Genomic DNA, 26,842 nt, shown 5'->3' with positions numbered 1-26,842 from the left:
TGACAGGCGCCCAGATACCAGACTATCAGTCCCTCTTTCTGGACTGTGGGAGCATCTCCTGGTAGCTAAATGTCTCATCAGCAGCTCTTTGTCTATTTAGCTGGAGTGCAACATTATTATCTCTGGTCAATCCTAATAGAATTTCTATATTTTCTTCCCATATGATTGAAGCTGCTCTCAAGGGAGTGCAGAAAGGTGCAAAACCCCAAGGAGATAACCTATCTCGGGCAATATGTTTAGGAAACTGTCTGATACTTTAGATAATCACCCTTTTGGTTGTAAGAACAGTGTGGTATTAAAGGCTGCTATGTATCTAGGATTTTACTAATTCTTGAGACCAGGTGAATTCACTTGTAGAACCACTAATGACCATTATGTAAGTGTTAATCAATTGAAATGGGTGTCTGACCACTATATTGTGTCCTCAACCACCACTAGGACATCTTTACCAGGTCAAGTTGTGGACATAAGCTATTATTCTATGTCACATAAGTGGTGTCCTGTACTAGTGTTTTCTAAACTATTCTCATGTTTTCACACCCTGCGGCCTGTTTATCCATTGATAATATTTGATGGTTCTCCTTTAACCACCTCTCTTTTCATTAAATATCTTTGAGTTTTTGTAAAATTTATAGGTGGAGATTAGAGATGAGAGAATCGAAGCTGACGAACCCGAATTTGTTACGAATTTCATGAAACATTCGATTTGCAACGAATGCAAATATCGCCACGATTCTATTGCGCAAATCGCTTCACTCCACTTACTGCGGTCCAGGCTTCAGGGCATCTAAAATGATGGATCCACATGTCAGTACATGGGACAAGGAACGCTGGAAAGGCGGGAAGGCAAAGTGGGAAGGGAAGTAGGTGGGATGACCCTGAATCACATGCAGGATGCAGCTTATCAGCAGCCAGTCACCCCTGTGATGTCACAGCCTTATATATTCGGCAGCCATTTTGCAGCTCATCATATCATTGATTACACTGCATAGAGATAGGACGGACATCACTGTGTGTTACACAGAAAAGCTCATTCCAGCAGTGTTTCACATCATAGTCACATCAGCGTTCTGGTGGACAGAGAGTAGTGTTTTTTTTTTTTCACTGAAAAGGATTTTTACTGCAGCGATTAACCTCCCAGTTACTTTCTTCAGCATTGTATTACAGAGTGGGGCAGATAGCTGTGTGTTGCCTCATACATTTCAACAAGCTGCCTCAACTTCATAAACCTTAGCAGAGGAGGCAGGAATAATTTTTCATCACAATACTGTACTGTATTTTTCTGCCCTCATAAGTGCATACCACATACCTACACCTAAGTGGTGTACTATTTTGTATCTGTTAATCTGTCAAGGGCATACATACTGTGAAAGGACAGCCAAAAGTAATCACCAGCTGGTGTTTTACTCATATAGGTTTAATAAGCGTACTGTAAGGCATTTTCTGCCCTCATAAGTGCATACCACATACCTACATCTAAGTAGTGTACTATTTTAAACCTGTTAATCTGTCAATGGCCTTGATACTGTGAAAGTCCAGGCAAAAGTACTCACCGGCATGTCTTTTACTCAGATACTTTTTTAAGTGTACAGTAGTGCATTTTTCTGCCCTCATAAGTGCATACCACATACCCACATCTAAGTAGTGTACTATATTGAACCTGTTAAACTGTCAAGGGCCTACATACTGTGAAAGGACAGCCGAAAGTACTCACCAGATGGTGTTTTACTCATATAGGTTTAATAAGCGTACTGTAAGGCATTTTTCTGCCCTCATAAGTGCATACCACATACCCACATCTAAGTAGTGTACTATATTGAACCTGTTAATCTTTCAAGGGCCTACATACTGTGAAAGGACAGCCGAAAGTACTCACCTGCTGGTGTTTTACTCCAATACGTTTATTAAGCGTACTGTAGCGCATATTTCTGCCCTCATAAGTGCATACCACATACCTACATCTAAGTAGTGTACCATTTTAAACTTGTTAAGGTGTCAGGGGCCTAAATACTGTGAAAGTCCATGCAAAAGTACTCACCGGCCGGTGTTGTTCTCAGATACTTTTTAAAGTATACCGTAGTGCATTTTTCTGCCCTCATAAGGGCATGCCACATACCTACATCTAAGTAGTGTACTATTTTAATTCTGTTAATCTGTCAAGAGCCTAGATACTGTGAAAGTCTAGGCAAAAGTACTCACCAGCTGGTGTTGTATTCAGATACATTTTTAAGTGTACTGCAGTGCATTTTTCTGCCCTCATAAGTGCATACCTACATCTAAGTAATGTACTATTTTAAACGTGTTAATCTGTCAAGGGCCTACATACTGTGAAAGTTCAGCCAAAAGTACCCACCTGCTGCTGTTCTAGAGAAATACTGTAAGCATAGTGAAGTTTATTGTACTCCCCACATATACGCACTAAGTATGTCACGCAGAGAAGTGCCTGAGCTCCTGATATCAGCTAGCGGTCGTGTCTCGACCAGCAACCCATCTGCTTTCATCAATTGGTTAACACGGGCATCCTCTTCATCACAAGTGACATCTGATACCCACAGTCAACAGTCGGTGGGTTCCTCAGATACAACCCTCAGTTGGCATGGCCTGGGAGCAGTTCCTCTCCTCCCATTGCCTCTTTCCTATGCTGTTCTCTCCCCTACAGAAGTATCTTATGCTGTGGGTTCAGCTCCACTATTCACTGAGGACCATCTATCAGAGGACAGTCAGCAGCTGCTGCCCAGCCAACAAGTGGAGGAGACATCCGCTGCTTCCTCCACTAGGCGGGCAAGTAGTGATGAGGAGAGTGATGTGGGAGGTGGTGTTGCCAGGGATCAGGCACAGACACTGTTGAGGAACCTGAAGAGGACATCAGTGATGTGCAGACACTTGTTGATGATGATGAAGCCGATTGCAATTGGCAGCCTGGTGCAGAAGAGGCTTCATCGTCATCAGGAGAACAGAGTTGCAGGTTGCCCGTGAGGCGGCAGCTGAGGCAGCAAGGTGGTAGCATGGTTGGCAGTCAGCATGGTGGCAGAAGGGGAAATTCTGGAGCCAAACGTGCCGGGGGAGACCACCTGCTTTGCGGAAGCCTACCTTCCCGGCAGGTAGTGGAACAGGGGTTCCTGGAGACGGCGGCAGTAGCAGTCAATTAGTGCGGACTGTTGGTGGGAAAAACAGCTGTGGTCTTGACGGGAGGTTTGATTGCATACGTCGCAGAGAGGTACTGTTCGCTAGCCTAACTATGATGCAGGGAATACGGTAATGTGTCACGGTACCTTTCATGCTGCAGGCTGTGAAGTAGCTACATCTTGCTCCTACAATGTGCAGTAAGCATGCAGTAAGAACATGTAGCTGTGCAGGCTCCAGCCCTGGCATGCTGGCCTTGAGGTAATTTGCATTTCAACCTGAGGTTAACTCTTTCCTGCCTCAATCTCTTAGTCTGCAGAGATCACTTGTAGTAGGTCTCTATATAGTCAGGAGGTCACAGCTGTGGCTTATACATATAATTAACTGCAACAGGAGGATGTGTTTGGGCTGACAGAGCAGCCCAGGCTGCTGAATTTCCAGGTTTAACCCTCTCAGCATTGAGCTCCATATTTCTGCTAAGTGATATGTGTTTTGACTGTGTTCTTACATTTACGAGATTGCCTTTTCCTTTTTATGTGACCTGGTGTTATCCAGTTTTACGCTCACAACCGCTCTCCATACTGTCCCCTCACTGGAGACTCTCCTGCTGTGTCCCCGCATCTGTACGCTCTTTCATGCTGCAGCCCAGGACCGAGCTCTATCTCAGACAACATATCATGCATTATAGTCCATGTAAGTTGTCATTATACATTGTACTGTTATACATCACCAATGAATTTATTTACTGTGTTTGTCAGTTATATGTACACCACCTATACATCCCTAAGTATATACCATGTAAGTTGCTGTCAGTATACTGTTATACGTCACCGTGGTTATGTCACTTATCGCAGATACACCATATGTCTCTACTATACTGTTTTATGTTACCATTCTTCTAACTTGTATACTTTATTATTACATACACGTAGTCACGTACGGGTTATGTCACCATAGAATATACTGTGCGCCCACCTGCTACATCAGTGGGTGTTTCATAGCTTTATTGTCACATTTGTCTTGTTTTTAGCTCTGTCACGTTAGGCTTTCATTTATGTATGCAGGTCAGGTATTTCAAGCTGTCACAGCATTACTCTCATGGTTCTCAGGTCAAGTACATTAGGCGGTTTTCATGGCATTGCTTTTACATTTGTTCATGTTGCAGGTCAGGTGTGATAGGATGTCCTTGCTGACATTACCACATGGGACTCCACATTTTCATTTCACAATGTGCCACACTCATGTTTCCTTACAGCATTCCGTGTTACGTTACCATACACGCCATGTTTCCAAAATAACACGTATTCATTTCAGCCAGGGTACTGACATCACTTAGCTTCCTGTGTCATGGCTACATTCTACACAACTACACCACCATGATTGTGTTTCCACTCAGTTGCAATAGCAGGTAGCAAGCAAAACCGCGTACTGCCAGACGTTCCCTCACAGTATACCCCGCCTACCTTCCACATAGTGTTCCATGCTTATGTCCCAAACAGTATACCACGCCTACTTTTCACATAGTGTTCCATGCTTATGCTCTACACAGTATACCATGCCTACTTTTCACATAGTGTTCCATGCTTATGCTCCACACAGTATACCACACATACCTTCCACATAGTTTTCCATGCTTATGTCCCACACAGTATACCAAGCTTGTGTTCAACACAGTGTATTACTCAGGTTCCTACTCTGTGTACGTGCATATGTTTCCCTAGCGGTGTAACATGTACATCTTCCTTCAATGTGGCCCGCATATGTTTCTTACAGTATTGTTTTCATGGCTTGTGGTCATGTTTTTTTTTCATGTTCAGCCCTTTCATGTTACTCTCATGTTTCTCATTGAACATGAGTCATTTTACCTCATAATGTTCTTCACACTATGCAAATGTTCCTATAGCAGGCACATTACGCATAAAATTATGTATACCTTTCTGGAACTGTCACATTGTACATACGTGACTATGACATTTATGCTACATTAGTTCTGATGGCATGCGTTACCTGAGCTGATACAGTGCTTCATGTTATTATATCGGTTTACAGTACCAGGCATTGATATCATAGCTGATGTAATGTGCTCGTTTTGGTATAGTTGATTTACTGGGCTTTTTGTTAATATAGCCGATAGAGTGTTTACATTTCCATAGCTGTCATATGGTGCATTAATGTCCCTATAGTGGTCATACGGTGCTTATGTTACTATAGCTGATAAGTTGCATTACATAACTAGTATCTATATGCTATGCGTTAGTGTTAATTACCGTATTTATCGGGGTATACCACGCACCGGCCTATAACACGCACCCTCATTTTACCAAGGATATTTGGGTAAAAAAAGTTTTTTGCCGGCGCCGATAGCCAGAGGGAGAGACCCGACCCGACCCCGGCAAAAGGTAATTATACCACCGGGGATGGGGGGAGGCAACGGGGCGGCGGCGCCGGCAATGGGTGCCGCTGCCCCTTCTCTCCCCCTGGCTGTCGGCGCCGCTTCTCTCCCCCTGGCTATCGGCGCCGGCAATGGGGCGCCGGCACCGATAGTCAGGGGGACAGAACGGGCAGCGGCGCCGATAGCCAGGGGGTGAGAAGGGCCGGCAGCAGGGCTCTAGACCCCAGGAAAGGCAGGGGGAGAGAAGCGGGCAGCGACGGCCTCTCTCCCCCTGCCTTTCCTGGGGGTGTATCGGCGTATAACACGCACATAGACTTTAGGCTAAAAATTTTAGCCTAAAAAGTGCGTGTTATACACGGATAAATACGGTAACTGATATACGGTACATTAATGTTACTTGGGGCTTATTTTACTGTAGCAGATATACTGGGCATTTAACGTTATTTTAGCTGACATATGGGCCTATGTTACTATTGCTGGTAATTTGAGTTTGTTACTGTTGCTTATATACTGTGTATTAGTGGTTAATTTAGCTGTTATGCTGAACATTAATGTTGTTCAGGGTTTACGCTACTATAAGCTCATATACAGTGCCTTGATGTTATCGGAGATGTTATACGGTGCTTATGTTACTTCAAGTGATATACCATGCTTCAACGTTAACGGTTCCCTACAGTGTGACATACATACGGTTCCCTACAGTGTGACATAAATACGGTTCCATGCAGTGTGACTTGCATACATTTCCCTACAGTGTAATGCGCATACAGTTCCTTACAGTCTATGTTTCATAGTTATTGTCCCGTTCTTTTGTTTCAGCTCTGTCATGTTATGCTTACGTTATGTACGCTAGGTTATTTTACCTCTTAGCGCTATACGTTTGGTGTGGTTGGATTGCTGTCGTCAATCCGTAAAGCCTCATCTTTATAGTTTCCTTTCTAGTCATTACACACGCCTTGTTACAGCCAGTTTGACCTCGCCGTTCTAGGTAAGTTTTAAGTCGTCACTTTACACGCCTTTTGTACGTCACACGCTCCCGTGAGAGAGAAGTTGCCCGACAATCCTCCAGCCTCATATTGTTGTCATTCCTTCGTACATTACAAATATTCTAATTTGGGGCAGATTGTATCATCAATCCACGAGCCTCTTGTTGTCTTTTGTTTTTGTACGTTACATACGCCCCTGTTAGAGGTGCTTACGTTACTTCAAGTGATATACCATGCTTTAACGTTAACGGTTCCCTACATGCGATACATACGGTTACCTACAGTGTGACATACATACATTTCCCTACAGGGTAATACGCATACAGTTCCTTACAGTGTATGTGTTACGCTGAGCGCTCCGGGCCCTCTGCTGGCCTCGGAGTGCTCACAGCGTGTGCCCCCAGGCAGCGCTCCAGCGTCACAGCCTGTGCATCCCCACTCTCTAGGGCGCGCGTGCACCGGGACTCTGAGATCTAAAGGACCAGTGCACAGGTGATTGGTGTCTGGTCCAATGTGGTTCATTAAGGGTTAAGCTTTGTGAGAGGGAGTGCTGTTTGGACTTAATTAGGCTTCACCTGTGCACTGCCTATAAGTACCGTCTCCTCCCACAGCCTCCTGCCGGATCTTTGTTGCCTTTGTGCCTGAGAGAAAGCATTCCTTGTTCCTGTGTTACCCTGCCTGTTGCCGTTCCTGTTGCTACTGACTACCGCCTGTGAACCTGAGCCGCCTGCCCCGACCATTTGCTACGTCTGACTACGCCTTTGCCTGTTCCTCTTGTACCTTGCCTTATCTCAGCAGCCAGAGAGGTTGAGTCGCTACACGGTGGAACGACCTGGGGGTTACATGATGCAGCAAGTCCATCCCGCTTTGCGGTGGGCTCTGGTGAAAACCTATAACTCCTTAGACTCTGTTCTCCTGGTACGGCTCACGTCATCACCTCTCTGGCACAGCGGATCCACCACCAGCCTCCGCTACCAGTCCGGATCCTGACAGTATGTTTTCATAGTTTATTGTCCCCTTCTTTTGTTTGAGCTCTGTCACATTATGCTTACTTTTAGAGATGAGCGAACTTTTCAAAAATTCGATTTGGCCGATTCGCCAAATTTTCCGAAAAAGTTTGTTTCGATCCGAATTTTTTCGTGGCAAATCTATATTGAAAAAGAATATTTCTAGCCTACATACGGCCTCTATAGGGGTATAGAACACTTTGCTGTGTTCCAAAACGCATATGGAGTGTGCTGGGGTAGTGAAATAATACTGTTATTCAGAATAACATGCAGATTACCGGCATCGCTTTTAGAATCACTGCCGACAGAGCCTGGTGGTGGCATCAGTGTCAGGAGACCATATAGTGACTGAATGGCACAGCGTGGAGATGTTGGCAGCATGAGGAGACCATATAGTGGCTGAATGGCACAGCGTGGAGATGTTGGCAGCATGAGGACACCATATAGTGGCTGAATGACACAGTGTGGACATGTTGGCAGCATGAGGAGACCATATAGTGGCTGAATGACACAGCGTGGAGGTGTTGGCAGCATGAGGAGACCATATAGTGGATGAATGGCACAGCCCGGAGTTGCCAGCAGCATGAGTAGGCACTAGGCACAATCCCTAAGATTAAAAGATGAATTAAGAAATTTAAACCGAAGATTTTGGATAGCGGGGGCTACCTATAAGAACATTTAAAATTCCCAGACCCAGGCCCCACAGCCGCATCAGTAAACCATATATTGCCTGAATGACACAGCCTGGAGTTGGCTGATGCACGAGTACACAGCAGGGCTTCACAATTCCCCCCAAAAAACAACACAATTTTGGAATTTTTTTTTAAAGATTTTGGATAGAGGGTGCTACCTATGAGAAAATTTGAAATTCCCAGACCCAGGCCCCACAGCGGCATCAATAAACCATATATTGCCTGAATGACACAGCCTGGAGTTGGCTGATGCACGAGTACACAGCAGGGCTACACAATTCCCCCCAAAAAACACCACAATTTTAGAAATTTTTGAAAAAGATATTGGATAGCGGGTGCTACTTGTGAACAGCGGCAGGACCCAACAGTGCAGCACCACATAAAAAAAATACAGGGATTAAACCCTAAATTGCACTCTGTCACACAATTCTGAGCAGCAGATTATTTCTGGAGCAAAAAAAATACTGAATTGCGGTGAAAAATTAGGTGGTAAGATGGTTGATAAAGTTCAGGCAGCTTGTTGATCTGTATGAGGCAGCTAACAGCTATCTGCCCCTCTCTGCTGCAATGCTCAATAACGTGAATAGGAGGTTTAGCCATCAATGATCCTTCTCAGTGTGAACAGCAAAGCACTCTGCACTCCTGTCTTTCCCCAATGCTGATGTGACTAGCAGTTGCAGTGTAACGCTGTGGTATAAGCTAGTCAGACACACGCAGTCCCATTCTTTCTATCTTTGAGTGCATAGACGAAATGAAGAGAGGCAAGATGGCTGCCGATTATGTAGGGGGATATTCGCATTCGTTGCAAATCAAAATTTTCATTAAATTTGTAACGAATTCGGGTTCGTCAACTTCGATTTGCTCATCTCTACTTACTTTATCTACTGCCTTACTGGTACACAAAACCTCAGGTTAAGTATGTTATATTCTTTTATGTTTTGTCTATGCGGGTCTGTTGTTGTCACTTTATGTATGGCATGGCTCATTAGGATTACTTATATGTGTAGCTCGGGACACTTGCAAATTTTCCTCTTCTGGCACTACCTATCTAAATACCTACTGACATCTGTGTTTTGGCTTCTTTTCAATCTAACCGACTCATTGTACCTTCTGTCTATCTAGCACTTCAACATTTTCTATATTTGACACTTGCGTTACCTTTATCCATGCGCACCCTGGTAGGTACATTCTGGTAGGCGCTATGGGTCCAGTAGTGCCAAGTGGCATTTCCAGAAATTCTATCTTGGCTTTGGCTCCATAACAGCTGAGCAAGCTTCTGGTTAAACTTCATTTTACAGCGCTCCAGGCTATTGGAGACCTAAAATGGCATATCCAAGTGTGAGTACATGGGGCAGGGGATTAGGGGAGGGCGGGAAACAGCAGCGGGAAGCGATTCGCGCGATCAAATCGCGGCGATATTCGCATTCGTTGCAAATCAAAATTTTCATTAAATTTGTAACGAATTCGGGTTCGTCAACTTCGATTTGCTCATCTCTACTTACTTTATGTACACTAGTCAAGTATTTTAGGCTGGGGTATAGTATTACACTCCCGTTTTCATGTGCTTAGGTCAGGTACATTAGGCTGTTATAGCGTCACATTGTTCTTGTAGGCAGGTCAGGTATGTTAAACATCATTATAGTTGGCAACATTCCTAGGATACCCAAGCAGGTATTATTCTATGACCAGGTTGTTGTACCTCTTAGCTCTATACGTTCGGTGTGGTTGGAGGCTGATTGCTGTCGTCAATCCGTAAAGCCTCATCTTTATAGTTTCCTTTCTGGTCATTACATACACCTTGTTACAGTCAGTTCGACCTCTCCATTCCAGGCGAGCTTTAAGCCATCTCTTTACATGACTTTCGTACGTCACACGCTCCCGTGAGAGATAGGCTGCCCGACAATCCTTTATATTGTTGTCATTCCTTTGTACATTACAAATGTTCTTGTTTGGGGCAGATTGTATCATCAATCCACAAGCCACTTGTCGTCATTTGTTTTTGTACGTTACATATGCCCCTGTTAGAGGCAGATTGCTTGACAATCAACGATCCTCATGTTGCTTCCGTTTCTGCGTTTCATACAATTCTGTCCGAGGCAGATTGCACTGTCAGTCCACGAGCCTCATGTTTCCGTTTCTGCGTTTCATACGATTCAGTCTGAGGCAGATTGCACTGTCAGTCCACGAGCCTCATGTTGTTGTCATCTCTATATTCCTCTTATATTTGTTACTATGTGTCTGATTGGGGTCTTTGTTGATCACGTCTAAGTGTTAAGTTCTTTGATGTGGGTACAGCTTGATCATTTCTTGCCATGTGTGTACCTGTTGGGAAATTTGCCCTTATCGGTCTTTGTAACCTACTGGTCTTGTATATTTTCTTTTGCGACAAGCCTCAGGGCGCAACAGTAATAATCTTCTTTATGCCTACAAGTATGAGGAGACTGCCTTACTGGTACACGAAACCTCAGGTTAAGTATGTTATATTCTTTTATGTTTTGTCTATGCGGGTCTGTTGTTGTCACTTTATGTATGGCATGGCTCATTAGGATTACTTATATGTGTAGCTCGGGACACTTGCAAATTTTCCTCTTCTGGCACTACCTATCTAAATACCTACTGACATATGTGTTTTGGCTTCTTTTCAATCTAACCGACTCATTGTACCTTCTGTCTATCTAGCACTTCAACATTTTCTATATTTGACACTTGCGTTACCTTTATCCATGCGCACCCTGGTAGGTACATTCTGGTAGGCGCTATGGGTCCAGTAGTGCCAAGTGGTATATCCAGAAATTCTATCTTGGCTTTGGCTCCATAACAGCTGAGCAAGCTTCTGGTTAGGGGCTTCTTTTTGCCAGTTATCACTTAGATGTTAAGTAAGTTAGGGCATTGTTATCACTCTGTTCCACTGACATGTTCCAACCTCCGACTGTTAACTGGAGCATTTTGTCTGTTATCTTGGGTTCATATGACGTAGGTTATGTTTAACCATGAATTCATGCATTACCCAACTGAGGTATTTTTGCCCCCTTTCTTTAGGATACCCTTCACGGCCGCCCAGGCACACCCCATTCATGCAAGTGGTACTCTATTCACGGTACATGTAACCCGACCACAAACATTCGTCTTTAATGAGTTAAAGGGGTTATCCCCAATAAGGTAATTTTAGTATGTACCTGGCAGGCAGTAATGGACATGCTTAAGGAAGGATCTGTGCTTGTCTTGGGGCTAAATTGCTATGCTGTGAGATTACCATAACACTGTGGCAGCTTTTTGTGAACTAGTATTTCCTGCTTGCCTTTTCTTTTTTCACTACAAATCCCACAATTCCATTTTCCTCCCTCCCACACATCAGCCAACCCACCCATTGAAACATAAATGAGCTGCATCCAATCAAAAGACCTGTGGTTTTCAATCAGGGTGCCTACAGCTGTTGCATTAGTTTCAGATTGATCTCTTTCCCACCAAGCCATCCCTCCACCAATTGAAGCAGACAGGCTCCCTGTCATCAGGTGACTAGTGAGTTAGGTCTCGGCCACATTGCAACCTGGGAAAATCTGAGACAACGGTCATTTTATATGCTGGTAAAAATAAATATTGGAGTTAAAAATCATATAAGAATTGTGAGAAAACCGTCACACACAGGTACAGACACTATATTATGAACTACACTATAAAACACTACAAATAAAAATAATTCCTGGAATACCCCTTTAATTCTCTATGGGGCTTCTAACCATTGTTAGCAGCTGAGCTTGGCAATATTCAGAATCTCCAGAGAGAATTAATGGAGTGCACTGCATTTTATGGAACATTTCCCCTCCATTCTCATGACCATTAATTTTCCCAGAAGTCAGATTCCCGATCAGCTAGTTATCATGTGGAAAGGGTGATAGTAGGTAACCGCTTTGCTAGCTTACAATCAACTTTTTACCCTTGAACATCCCTACAAGAGATATATAACTGCATCTCTATTTTTCTTTATCATTATAAACTTGAAAGAAGAACATTAAAACAGCATATATAAAAAATGCACTATTATTAACCCCTTAACGCAAATGGACGTACATTCACGTCCATTTGGGGCTCCCGAGGTGTGACGCACGCTCAGCAGGAGAGTGCACATCATACCCAGTGGGTCTAAGCAACCGGGACCCACGGCTAATGCCGGACATTGCCGATCGGGCTGATGCATGGCATTAACACTTTGTCTAAAACTAAAGTAAATAATGCCGGTTAGCTTAGCGGTGCTGTTTGGGCCGCCATGGTGAAATTGCTGCATCCCAAACAGCTTGCAGGATGCGAGGAGGATCCCTACCTGCCTCCTGCGCGTCCGATCACCGAATGACTGCTCCGTGCCTGAGATCTGTGCTATTGCATAACAGTGATCAGTGTATTCAATCAGTGTGTGCAATGTTATAGCCCCATATGGAAGCTATAACATTGCAAAAAAAGTGTATTTTTATTTAATAAAGATCATTTAACCCCTCCTCTAATAAAAGGTTTGAATCACCCCCTTTTTCCCATTTAAAAAATAAACTGTGTAAATAAATATAAACATAAACATATGTGGTATTGCTGCATGCGTAATTGTCCAAACTATAAAACGATATCATTAATTAAACCCCACGGTCAATGGCGTACACATAACAAAAAATTCCAAATTCCAATTTTCGGTCACTTTTTAAACCATAAAAAATGAATGAAAAGGATTAAAAAGTCAGATCAAAGCAAAAGTGGTACCAATAAAAACTTCAGATCATGGTTCAAAAAATTAGCCCACATACCGCCCCATACACATAAAAATTAAAAAGTTATAGGGGTCAAAATAGGACTTTTTTCAACGTATTAATTTTGGTGCATGTAGTTACGGTATATATATATATTTTTTTTTTGTAGTAAAATAAAATCAAACCTATATAAAGTCGGTATCTTTGCAACCATATGGACCTACAGAATAAATATTAGGTGCACTTTTTAACAAAAACTGCACTGTGTAGAAATGGAAGCCACTAAAAAATCACAAAATGTCTTTTTTTGTAATTTATTTTCTGGTTTCACAGTAGATTTTGTGGTGAAATTCTTTATGGTATTACAAAGTAAAATTGTTGGTGCAAAGAACAATTGAAAGTGCTCTGATTTTTAGAAGGTGAGGAGGAAAAAACAAAAATGAAAAAATGAAAAATCACCAAAGAGGGAAGGGGTTAAAGAAATGCATGAAAAATGCACTTTTTACATAAATTGAGCCAGGGACCCCTTGCCACTATCTTCCACCCATGTTTTACACTTTTTACTCCTACAACAATGTTATTGAATCATTTTTCATTTTAAAGATCTTAAAATGCACATCAAACTACAGAAAAATGTATGACATTTACTCTGATGAGATGAAACACCATGAAATTTGTTTAACAAAAAAAAAAAGACTATACTTTCATGTGCAGAAATTCAGTCATAACATCTATAAGGTTCTATAGACAAATGTATATTTACTGTACCTTTTGCTTATCTGAGCCACCAGTTCATTTTGGGAAAAGAGGATACTGAACACATATTTGAATGTCTGTTGTCTTTAATGAGAATTAATTTCAGGAGAGAATCTCTTTTACACTCCCAATAGAGCTGCAGCCCATGTTTCTGACAGCAAGGTGCCAAATGGTATATCAATTTGACTAAACATTTAGTGAATCTGACAGTTCAGTGAAAACAGCATTAGTGAGAAAGACAGAAGAGTAAATCATCTTACTAAACAGAAACAAACTGCCCTTTGTTCACTTTTTCTGCAGATACAGCACAGAAGCAAACAAATATAAAGGCTTCCTCTTTAGGCAAACATCTGAGGAGCTCTACCAAACAACGGCTGCACAATGGGAAAGGTAAGGTAATCGCAACACCAATAGGAAACATATGGTACTTGTTAGTAGAAAGGGTTAAAGGGATATTCCAGGCCAAAACTTTTTTTTATATATCAACTGGCTCCGGAAAGTTAAACAGATTTGTAAATTACTTCTATTAAAAAATCTTAATCCTTCCATGAGTTATTAGCTTCTGAAGTTGAGTTGTTGTTTTCTGTCTAACTGCTCAATGATGATGTCACGTCCCGGGAGCTGTGCAGTTCCTATGGGGATATTCTCCCATCATGCACAGCTCCTGGGACGTGACATCATCATTGAGCAGTTAGACAGAAAACTTCAGAAGCTAATAACTATTGGAAGGCTTAAGATTTTTTAATAGAAGTAATTTACAAATCTGTTTAACTTTCCGGAGCCAGTTGATATATAAAAAAAATGTTTTGCCTGGAATACCCCTTTAAGTACTGTATGACAAGACAAAGCTTCTGCACCATATTTGAGTTTTAGATGTTCATTTGAATAACCTCCAACTGACATCAAGCAAATTAAGGTTGGGTTCACATTTGTCTGGCATCCGGCATAGGAGAACAAGTTGTCATCAGTTGTATGGCATCCGGCGTCCATTGTTTTTGGACAGTGGACAGTAGAGTGCAGAAAGCTGTCCGGTGCCCTCCTGCATATATAACCATCCAGCGTCAAAATTTAGATGCTGGATGATTGTAAACTGTCCCATTGAAAAAAATGGAATCAGTTCTAGCATCAGTTTAATTCTGGTGCACGCCGGAGGGAAACTGTGCTGGACAACTGACGTATGTGAACCCAGCCTAAGCTAAATAATAAATGACTTAAAATTTTGTAAATATTAAGGTGCATTAGGTAATTACTGTGGGTGACTTAAGAGTCTCTGTACTATTACATGATCATTTCTTCTATTTCATTTCCATTTTAGATCATATTTTATGAGGATAGGAACTACCAGGGTCGTCCCTATGAGTGCAGCAATGACAATCCTGACCTGCAACCTCACTTCAACACTTGTAACTCTGTCCGAGTAGAAAATGGATGCTGGATGCTGTATGAACGCCCAAATTACATGGGACATCAATATTTCCTAAAGAGGGGGGATTATCCAGATTATCAGCAGTGGCAAGGACTCAATGACTCCATCAAATCATGCCGCTTAATCTCCGAAGTGAGTTATTCACAATACATTTTCTGTTTTGTTTGCTGTTTGATAATTGGATTAATTAATATTGTATATTTTTGATTGTCTGAAGTTTAGCAACATTAAATAATGTTTAATAATAATAATGTATCACCTCATTTCATAGCGTGGTATCTCTATATGGCCCTAGGTGTCTTACTAGTGAGGCTGGGTTCACACTACGTTTTGTCCCATACGGGAGCGCATACGGCAGGAGGGAGCTAAAAGCTCGCGCTCCCGTATGTGACCGTATGCGCTCCCGTATGTCATTCACTTCAATGAGCCGACCGGAGTGAAACGTTCGGTCCGGTCGGCTCATTTTTGCGCCGTATGCGCTTTTACAACCGGACCTAAAACCGTGGTCAACCACGGTTTTAGGTCCGGTTGTAAAAGCGCATACGGCGCAAAAATGAGCCGACCGGACCGAACGTTTCACTCCGGTCGGCTCATTGAAGTGAATGGCATACGGGAGCGCATACGGTTACATACGGGAGCGCGAGCTTTTAGCTCCCTCCTGCCGTATGCGCTCCCGTATGGGACAAAACGTAGTGTGAACCCACCCTAAAATGTAACCTTTGGGATGAATTTACATTTTATATGTCATTTGTTTCATACTGCTTGAACCAGTGTACCAGATTACATCATAGACAGCTGTAATAAGACATGATGTCCCTGTTTCATGCTGAAAACTGGCATATGTGACTTAAAGGGGTATTCCGAATGTTATATATATTTTTTTTTATCAGTGGCTGGGGCTGTAATAAAAATAAGAAAAACACATATTTACCTGCCTCCCTCTCGCTATGTCCAAGCTCAGTCAGTGACTAGTCTGTCTCATAAGCAGCAGGCAGAGCATTCAGCAGGGGACCAAAATAATTCACTGGGGATCCCTAGGGGAGCACGGTCGGTAAGTATGTGTGTTTTTTACTTTATTTACATTGCGGCCCCAGAAACATATAAAAATTCTAACATCCGGCATGCCTTTTTAATAGCTTTATTTTATTTATTTTTATTACTTACTGAATCATTTACAAGACCCACACTTTCAGTAGACCTAATTCATCAATGTATTAATTATAATACATAATACAGCAGAGCAATGGGCTTTCTTTCCATTGAGTACTGCATGACTGTCCTATAGTCAGTCTATACCCTAGTTAGCATATCGGCATCTACTGCAAGGAAATCAAGGGGGGGAGGGGCTATGAGAAGAAAAAAAGAAAAGGCAGACTCAATGGATCTAGACAGCTACAGTTTTTTTCAGTTTTTGTGAGTCCTCCTTAACTATACACAAAAGTAATAGAAGCATAGAAAAAAAAGTAATGTTTTAAATGATCCTTATACCAAAGGAGTGCACAAATAATCATTGTAATTTCATTGTTTTGTCTACATAGCACTTGGGATCTGGAATTCATAAAATTAGAGTTTATGAAAGAGTTGACTGCAAGGGAGAAACAATGGAATTTATGGAAGATTGTCCAAATGTGTATGATCGTTTCTGCTCCCATGAAATCCATTCTTGCAATGTTTTGGGAGGTCATTGGATTTTCTATGAACTTCCTAACTACAGAGGTAAACAGTATTTACTGAGACCTGGGGAATACAAGAGGTTCACTGACTGGGGCTCTTCAACTGCCAAGGTTGGCTCTTTTCGACGTGTTTTGGATCTCTATTAAAATGTTACTAACAGAATAAAAAGATAAGAAAATGCCATACGAGTGATTTTTGTTTTCAAAGAAATGCTACACAAAAAGACAAAAATGGTTGACTTGAATTTAAAAGTTCTCTTTTTATATACTGATTCTACACACACACACCTATATATATATATATGTGTATGTGTGTGTGTGTGTGTGTGTGTGTGTGTATGTATATGTGTGTGTGTGTGTGTGTAAATATATATACTATATATGTATAAAGGAAGTAGCTATTGAAATGGGCATTACAACTGGAAACAACAGTTTTTAAAGGTATTTACAATTAAAAAATTCATAACATAGCCATTACAAGCTGAAACAAAAGCAGCAAAGCCATATTGGGCAATTAGAAGATAGACAAAACATATACCTGCATAGATTGGTGTTTTAAATGTATTTATAGTTATTTAAAGGGGTTATCCAGGAAAAAACTGTTATATGTATATATATATATATATATATATATATATATATATATATATATATATATATAACAGTTTTTTCCTGGATAACCCCTTTAAATAACTATATATATATATATATATATATATATATATATATATATATATATATATATATATATATCTCAATCAACTGGCTCCAGAAAGTTAAACAGATTTGTAAATTACTTCTATTGAAAAATCTTAATCATTTCAGTACTTATGAGCTTCTGAAGTTAAGGTTGTTCTTTTCTTTCTAAGTGCTCTCTGATGACACGTGTCTCAGGAACCGCCCAGTTTAGAAGAGGTTTGCTATGGGGATTTGCTTCTAAACTGGGCAGTTCCTAAGACACGTGTCATCAGAGAGCACTTCGACAGAAAAGAACAACCTTAACTTCAGAAGCTCATAAGTACTGAAAGGATTAAGATTTTTCAATAGAAGTAATTTACAAATCTGTTTTACTTTCTGGAGCCAGTTTTTTTTTCCTGGAATACCCCTTTAAGGAAAAAAGAATCTATTATACAGCTGAAAATACCAGCATAGAAACATAAAATGTGTCATCAGATAAGAACCATTTGGCCCATCTAGTCTGCCCAATAATCTGAATCCAATCAATAATCCCTGGCCCTATCTTATATGAAGGATAGCCTTATGCTCATCCCATGCATGTTTAAATTCCTTCACTGTATTTGCAGCTCCCACTTCTGCAGGAAGGCTATTCCATGCATCAACTACTCTCTAGGTAAAGCAATACTTCCTCATATTACTTTTAAACCTTTGCCCCTCTAATTTAAAACTATGTCCTCTTGTGGTAGTTTTTCTTCTTTTAAATATGCTCTCCTCCTTTACCGTGTTGATTCCCTTCATGTATTTAAAAGTCTATCATATCCCCTCTGTCTCTTCTTTCTTCCAAGCTATACATGTTAAGGTCCTTTAACCTTTCCTGGTAAGTTTTGTCCTGCAATCCATGTACTAGTTTAGTAGCTCTTCCAGGGCCGGATCAACGTAGGGGCAGATGGAGCAGCACCTAGAGGCCACTGCGTTAAAATAGGCCCGGCGGCCCGCACAAAGGCCCGCACAGACCGACCGGCGCCCGCGACAATCAAGCCGCAAACTCGAGGGCCGCCAATGGAACGAAAGTTTGCGGCATGTGAAATTTGTATTGCCCAACTGCATGTCCCTGGCGCTGGGCAGGTAACTTCTTCAGGCATTTAACCCTGCTTCCGGCGAGCAGCGTTAAATGCAGGAAGACTTCACTTACCCCGCCCTCCTCCCGCGTCTCCAGTTGGCTGATTTTTTCACCTCACACCGGCCCAAGTCTGATGAGGGACGTTGCGTATGTGACGTCCCTCTGCAGACCCACGCAGGACGTCAGTGACTTTACTCGCCCCGGGGAGGAGAAGCGCAGGACAGGTAAGTATGTGTGTGTATGTTTGTGTGTGTGTGTATGTTTGTGTGTCTGTGTGTGTGTATATATGTGGGGGACGACGACAATGCTACCTAATGTGGGGAACCTTCTACTACCCAATGTAGGGAACTTGCTACTACCTAATGTGGGGAACATGCTGCCTACCTAATGTGGGGAACATGCTGCCTACCTAATGTGGGGAAACTGCTGCCTGCCTAATGCTCCCCCCCAGAAGTAGCACCCCCATCATCCATAAGCTCATGCTATTACCACACAAGGGTAGGGGGAATGGGGGGGGTTGCTGGTAGATGATGGGGGTGCTACTTCTGGTGGGGGGTGTTGCTGGTGGATGATGAGGGGCACATGATGGGGACATTATATGTAAGGAGCGCATGCGTCCCAGCCTCACCCAGCTGCTACCTCCAGTGGCCCCCAGATAATTTGAGTTTGAGACCCCTGCTCTATCACCTCTGTGCTGCCAGTGGCAGATCCAGGGGGGGCAATGGGACAAGTGCCCCCTGAGATTGTTGCCCCTCCTATACTATAGCATGGTGGAGCGGGAGCTGTCAGCTGTCCCGCTCCACCACTCCCTCATATTTCTCACATGCTGCTGTATTCTTGCAGTGTGAGCCGCAGGGACGCCATCCACGGCAGGCCGGCGCGATGACGTCACATCATCGTGCCAGCGCCCGGAGATCATGTCCCCGCAGCTCTCACACTGCGAGAACGGAGCAGCGTGAGAGAAATGTGACAGCTGGAGAGAGGTGCTTGGGCACCGTATGGTACAGGGGAATTATTAAAACTTGGGGGGTGGGGGCGGTGTGCATGCACAGAAAAGGGCAAATTATATGTGAGGGGCACATAACAGAGGCATTGTATGTGAAGGGCACAGGACAGGGGGGCATTATATGTGAGGGGCACAGGACATGGGGCATTATATGTGAGGGGCCCAGGACAGGAGGCATTATATGTGAGGGGCACAGGACAGGGGGCATTATATATGAGAGGCACAGGACATGGGGCATTATATGTGAGGGGCACAGGACAGGGGGCATTATATGTGAGGGGCACATGACAGGGGGCATTATATGTGAGGGGCACAGGACATGGGGGCATTATTTGTGAGGGGAACATGTCAGGGGGCATTATATTTGAGAGACACATGACAGCGGCCCAAATAATGCACCTATAATGCCCCCCTGACATTTGCCCCTTAGTTATAATGCCCCCCTGTCCTGTGTCCCACACATATAATGCCCCCTGAGGGGGCAGGACATGGGGCATTATATGTGAGGGGAACATATATATACTTTCATAAAAATGGCCCATCACAATCTTCAGCAACAGGCCCATGATGCTTTTAATCCGGCCCTGAGCTCTTCTCTGAACTCTCTTTAGAGTATCTATATCCTTTTGGAGATACGGCCTCCAGTACTGCACACAATACTCCAAGGGAGGTCTCACCAGTGTTCTGTACAGCGGCATGAGCACTTCTCTCTTTCTACTGCTTATACCTCTCCCTATGCATCCAAGCATTCTGTTAGCATTTTCTGCTGCTCTATTACATTGTCTGCCTGCCTTTTAAGTCTTCTGAAATAATTACTTCTAAATCCCTTTCTTCAAATACTGAGGTCAGGACTGTGTCAAATATGCTATATTCTGCCCGAGGGTTTTTGCCCCCAGGTGCATTATCTTGCACTTATCCACATTAAAGGGGTACTCCGGCCTTAAGAAATCTTATCCCCCTATCCAAAGGATAGGGGATAAGATGTCTGACCACGTGGGTGCCGCCGCTGGGGACCCCCACAATCTTGCATTCGCCACTCTCCTCTTTGAGCTGCATGCCGCGATGCCAGCCCGTAAACTGTCGGGTGCCGCGCGGCATGCAGCTTAAAGAGGTGGGTAGTGAATGCAAGATTGTGGGGGTCCCCAGCAGCGGGACCCCTGTGGTCAGACATCTTATCCCCTATACTTTGGATAGGGGATAAGATGTCTTAGGGCCAGAGTACCCCTTTGAATTTCAGTTGCCAGAGTTCTGACTATTCTTCTTGTTTGCCTAAATCCTTTTCCATTTGGTGTATCCCTCCAGGAACATCAACCATTATATATCTTTGTGTCCTCAGCAAAAAGACATGCCTTATAGTGATGAGGGGCATTGCCCATATTTGAATTTGCGATATTTCGTGAATATATAGACGAATATATTCATTATATATAGATGAATATATTCATTATATTCGCACATTCGCATATGCGAATATACGCATATTCGAGGAAGAAAACAGTGAGGGGGTGGGCAACTTTACTATTGGTTGCTAGGAATGTTGTTGATAACCTCTGACAAGTGTATTTGCATCATTCTAATTGGGCCACAAGCGAAAAGATGCGAATATACACACATGCGAATATGCACACATGCAAATATGCGCATATGTGAATATGCACTAATGCGCATATGCGCAAAAAACGTGAATATTTGCAATTTCGAAGATATATATATATATATAGCGAATTTGCGATATTCGTGATAAAAATTTGAAATGTGAACATTCGCTCCCAGCACTAATGCCTTACCATTGAGACCTTTTGCGATATCACTAATGAAGATATTAAACAAAATTGGTCCCAGCATAGATCCCTGGGGTACCCCACTGGTAACAAGACCTTGCTCTGAATATACTCCATTGACTACAACCCTCTGTTGTCTGTCACTCAGCCACTGCCTAATCCACTCAACAATATGGGAGTCCAAGCTCAATGACTGTAGTTTGTTGATAAGTCTTCTACGTGGGATAGTGTCAAAAGCCTTACTAAAATCTAGATATGCGATGTCTACTGCCCCTCCGCCATCTATTATTTTAGTCACCCAATCCAAAAAAATCAATAAGATTTGTTTGACATGATCTCCCTGAAGTAAACCCATGTTGTTTTTCATCTTGCAATCCATGGATTTTAGATGTTCCTAACTGGCCTATAGTTGACCCCCCCCCCCCCCCCCTACTAACTTTCTTGTGAATGGACATGAAACATGGACATGAAATTTGCTAATTTCCAATCTTCCAGGACGATTCCTGTTACCAGAGATTGGTTAAATAAATCTGTTACTGCTTTTGCTAGTTCACCGCTAAGCTTTTTTAATAATTTTGGGTAATTAACATTGTGTTAGCAATTAACATTGAGAATCTCCTATAGGTAAAGCCCATATAATTTAAAAGAAAAGCAAAAAAGCAAAATATCAGCATGGAATTAAAGGGGTACTCTGACGCTAAACATCTTATCCCCTATCAATGGTATAGGGATAAAATGTTAGATCACAGGAATCCTGCCGCTAGGGACCCCCGCAATCTCTCCTGCAGCACCCCCATTTTTCAGATGCACAGAGCAAGGATTGCTTTGTGGCTGATGACGGACGGTGCAAGGGACAGAGTATTGTGATGTCACGGCTTCGCCCCTTGTGACGTCACACCCCACCCCCCTCAATGCAAGTCTATGGGAGGGGGCATGGCGGCCGTCACACCCCCTCCCATAGACTTGCATTGAGGGGGTTGTGCAAACATCACGAGGGGGCGAAGCCGTGACATCACGCTGCACCATCCCCTGCACCACTCGTCATCAGTCACAATATCATTATCCTTATTATTATTATTATTAAAGAAACAGCGAGTGATTTCAACCCAGCACTGTTCTCTCTAAGCTATATGCTCTGGAAATTATAAAGTTAAAAATTCTCAGATATGTCTGTCAATGGGCTCATTGACCCCATTAAAATAATGTTTAAAAATGTTCTTTTCCAGAGTGCACAGCCTAAAGGAAACACTGCCCTCTAGTCTGAAGTACGTTTTATTTTATTGTAGCTTCTACCAGGGATGTGATCCCTGGAAGTAGCAACAATATAGCAAAACGTATGGCTGAGATGACTTCCCCACACTGTTGGTATAACACCATAGTCTTATAATTTTTTTGTTATTTTTATTTTTTTTTTACAGGTTCTTGACCTTTCTTCTTTGGTGTGTTTTACGTTCAATTTACTGTGTTGTTACATGTGCCTATATCAAGCATTCTGTTTGCTTCTGGTACTTACCTAACTATAGGTTCATAAATATTAATATCACGTGACTGCTGTAATATTTTGAACCTTTATCAAACCCTCCGCTTTACAGGAGTATTATCACACAGGACAATTTATCCCCAAAGGATAGGGAAATGTGTCCGACCACCGGGACCCAGGCGATCTCCTACACATCCACCTGACTCTTCCTAGGAACGGAGCATGTCGACCCCCGTACGATTCAGTGGTCGGCACACTCCCTACATATATCTCTATGAGAGAGCTAGAGATACCTGAATACTGTAGATAATAACAAAATAAAAGCATATATATATATATATATATATATATATATAATTGATAGGACATCAAATTAAATATAGCCAAGGTATCTAAACAAACAAACTCAACAATATTATAGCTCAGTAAACATGACTAACATATCACTACAAAGGAACGATCTGGATGAAGCAAAAAACCTGCCATATCAAAAGAAACCATGCCTACCCCTGGTGCAAGAGAAAGGTCAGGTAAAACAAACAATGGAATACCTCAGGACACAGCAAGAATGATGACATCATATCCAATATTTTATTAATTATTTGTAAGTTTCTGACAGAGACTCTTCTCTTTACAAAGACAAAAACTCAGCTCACACTAGACTTTTGAATAGCATACCGACAGTTTATTGTAACACATAACACATTTTGAGGTTCCAATACTTTTTCATCACATGTACAGTAATATGATCACACAATCATCTTTGGTAAGAATAGCAGTGTTGTAAGAAGGTCACAGTGTAGTATAATATCTGTCATTACATCACAGAAAAAAAACATACTCAGTACTCAAGAGAAGAATCAGACACATAGGCCCTCATTTACTATTCTAAACCCGACCTCTTTTGTCGGGTTTTTTTGGCGCATCTTTGTCTGCGCCATGTCGCAGACATCGTGCGCCAGTCTACGACACTATGCAACATTTTTTCCCGACGGACCCGATGTGGATTCTCCCAAACCCGAAAAAGGGGCATAACCCGACATTTCTGAGCTTTCCCACGTATTTATTAAGGTTTCCAACCCGAATTTGTTGAATTGTTGTGGATTTTTTCCCGACAGCTCAGAGGAGTTGGAAACCAAAACCTACAAAACCCACGTGCGACAAACAGGATGCGACATAATAATAAATATCAGGGGAAAAAAGCAGTCGGGTAAGAAAGCAACATAGACTTACAACCCGATTTTCTTAGTAAATGAGGGCCATAGTGGGAGATTTATCAAAACTTATGCAGAGGAAAGAGGAAAAGTTGACCAGATTGCTTCTTTCATTTTAAAAAGATCCTCTAAATAATGAATGAATCAATGTTATTGGTTGCTATGGGCAACTGGTCAACTTTTCATCAGCACAGGTTTTGAAAAATCAGTGAAAGGCTGCATTCACATCTCATTTTTACACTACGGCTGCCCAGCAGGACCAGCGCTGAACTCCATTCACTTTAATGAGCCAACCGGAGTCAAACGGTGACTCCGGTTGGCTCATTTTTGACCCGTATCCAGTTTTGTGACCGGACCTAAAACCGTAGTATACTACGGTTTTAGGTCCGGTCAGGAAACCGCATACGGGTCAAAAATGAAACTTCATTATTTTGGACTTGCGGTAAGAAGGGCAACTATTCCACATTAGGTAAAAGGCCATAGTCTTAAAAATTATAGATTATTTCCAGTACTGTGTGATAATTTATTGACAACATGGGATAACAGTAACAATACTAAATGAAAATGAGGTAAAACCTGCCATAGATTAAGGGATTAAATTGGGGGTATACCATGGCTGCTAAAAGTAACAGAACAGTAAAGAGCATAGGTCCCTTAGCCAGCATACTAGTGTTTCAATTTAGTATCCATGTCACCTATGTATCAGCTGGGTTTACAGAGCAAAAATATAGTAATGCCTGATATCTGGCGGGCCCACTCCTCCTGCCTCTATGCTTTTAGTCAGAAGAAAGCAAGTTTCAACTTTTGCCACACATACAGTAGATAGAGAAAGCAATTGGAACCTTCAGAAAAAAGACCAAGAGAACATGAATGCGAAATAGGTAGAACAATTTTGGAAGAGCATCCTTTTCAATGATGCCACTCTACCCAGCCATGAAACCTTCACTTTTCTGTACCAACAAAAGTATTTTGAAAGGTCTTAAAAAAGGTGACATAATTGTCCGAATATAAAGATTTAGAGAAATTAGAGAGTAGACTGCCTAAGTATTTCGAACCTGTCGGTTGCCAATCTAGAGAATAATGAGGGAGATTTATCAAAACCTGTCCAGAGGAAAAGTTGCTGAGTTGCCCATAGCAACCAATCAGATTGTTTTTTTAATTTCTCAGACGCCTCTTCAAAAATGAAAGAAGCGATCTGATTGGTTGCTATGGGCAGCAAAGCAACTTTTCCTCTGGACAGGTTTTGATAAATCTCCCCCAATGTGTGCACAATGACAGGAGTAAGCTAGGTGGCAGATTTAAGGAAGAAGTTGAGATTTTTGTCTGTTGAGGCTATAATAAGACACTGTACCATAGTGTGACATTTAACTGGGCCAAGGGTTAAAAAAAAAAAAAAATGGGCATAAAAGCCCTTTAGATGTACAATTAATGTTTTGAAAACAATCCTAGAGCACTCCATTAGGTACAACTTGGGCAGTCGGGTTTGAGGAAAGAGGATTGATGGCTGCTAAAATGTAATCTTTAAACCTCTAGAGTCTGCAACGCTGAATATGCGTACAACTATTTAATGTGGTTAAACGCCTTCTGTGCATTTAACGTAATAAACATAGCCAGTAGGAAAAGAGTTTCCACAAAGTGTAGGATATTAATTACTCTGTGGGTATTATCTGAACCCTGGTGGCCTCCGATAAACTCTGTTTGATCCCCTGAATTAGATGTGGTGATATAAGAAGCAAGGCAACCAAGCTAAGCATAAATCTTCAAGTCACAATTTAGTAAAGAGATAGGGCAAAAGTTCTGCCCACTTTTGGAAGTGTAATAATCAAGGCTCAATGATTTTCACTAGGAAAGGTCATTAGGAAAGGTACCAAGATAGGACAGATGAGAGAAGAAAAAGCTCATTTAAAAACATTTTTTATTTGTCAGACAGGCAGAGCCAGGTGATTTACCTGAGAGCAAGCTCTTATTTACCCCTAGGACTTCAGTCATGTGATTGAGGCATTCAACGAACACAGATGGTCAAAAGAAAGGGAAGATGGACACGCAAAAAGGTGTCAATATCTGCCATTGTAGGTTGGCTGATACTCATGGACAATCTAATTGCTAAATCTAGTGGTTTAGTTAGTTTACCATTGTTCATTGAGTTCCATAGAAAAGGAATTTTAGTTTTAAACGGTGCACTAATATAGACATATCCTGGTTCTGTTACTAAATGCATAATAACATGCCTTAAATTTCCTAAAATGCTTTTCTTGGTCCAGAAAAAGACACTTCCTGAATTTATTATAGTACATGTAAAGTTCCTTAAGGATTCAGAGTTTTTCTGTTTTTGCATTTTCGTTTTTTGCTCGTCACCTTTTAAAAATCATAACCCTTTCAATTTTGCACCTACAGATCCATATGTGGCTTGTTTTTTAACCCACCAATTGTACTTTGTAATGACATCACTCATTTTGCCAAATAATCTATGACGAGACAAAAAAAATGTTTGTGGGACAAAATTGAAATAAAACACAATTTTGTACATTTTGGGGGCTTCCATTTCTATGCAGTGAACTTTTTGGTAAAGATAACACCTCACGTTTATTCTGTAGGTCTATACAATTAAAACGATACCCAACTTATTTAGGTTTTATTTTGTTTTACGTCTGGTGAAAATGATAACTGCATGAAAATTTGTTTGTTTAAAAATGTCCTTTTCTGACCGTTATAACTTTTTTATTGTTATGTATACTGGGTGGTATGAGGGCTCATTTTTTGCGCCATGATCTGAAGATT

At 41.9% G+C, this 26,842-nt stretch overlaps 1 protein-coding gene across 1 annotated transcript; it reads left to right on the top strand.

Moving 5' to 3' along the window:
- The first annotated feature begins 14,067 nt into the window (after nucleotides 1-14,067).
- On the top strand, nucleotides 14,068-16,932 carry LOC130284518 (gamma-crystallin M1-1). The gene is made up of 3 exons (XM_056534937.1): nucleotides 14,068-14,076; nucleotides 15,002-15,244; nucleotides 16,651-16,932. The coding sequence occupies exons 1-3, from the start codon at nucleotides 14,068-14,070 to the stop codon at nucleotides 16,930-16,932; spliced, it is 534 nt and encodes a 177-aa protein (XP_056390912.1).
- Nucleotides 16,933-26,842: the final 9,910 nt, after the last annotated feature.

The sequence above is a fragment of the Hyla sarda genome, chromosome 8 (assembly GCF_029499605.1).
Source record: "Hyla sarda isolate aHylSar1 chromosome 8, aHylSar1.hap1, whole genome shotgun sequence".
NCBI classification, from domain to species: Eukaryota; Metazoa; Chordata; class Amphibia; order Anura; family Hylidae; genus Hyla; species Hyla sarda.
Note: the sequence above shows the minus strand (reverse complement) of the source record. Positions and strands in the feature narration are given on the sequence as shown.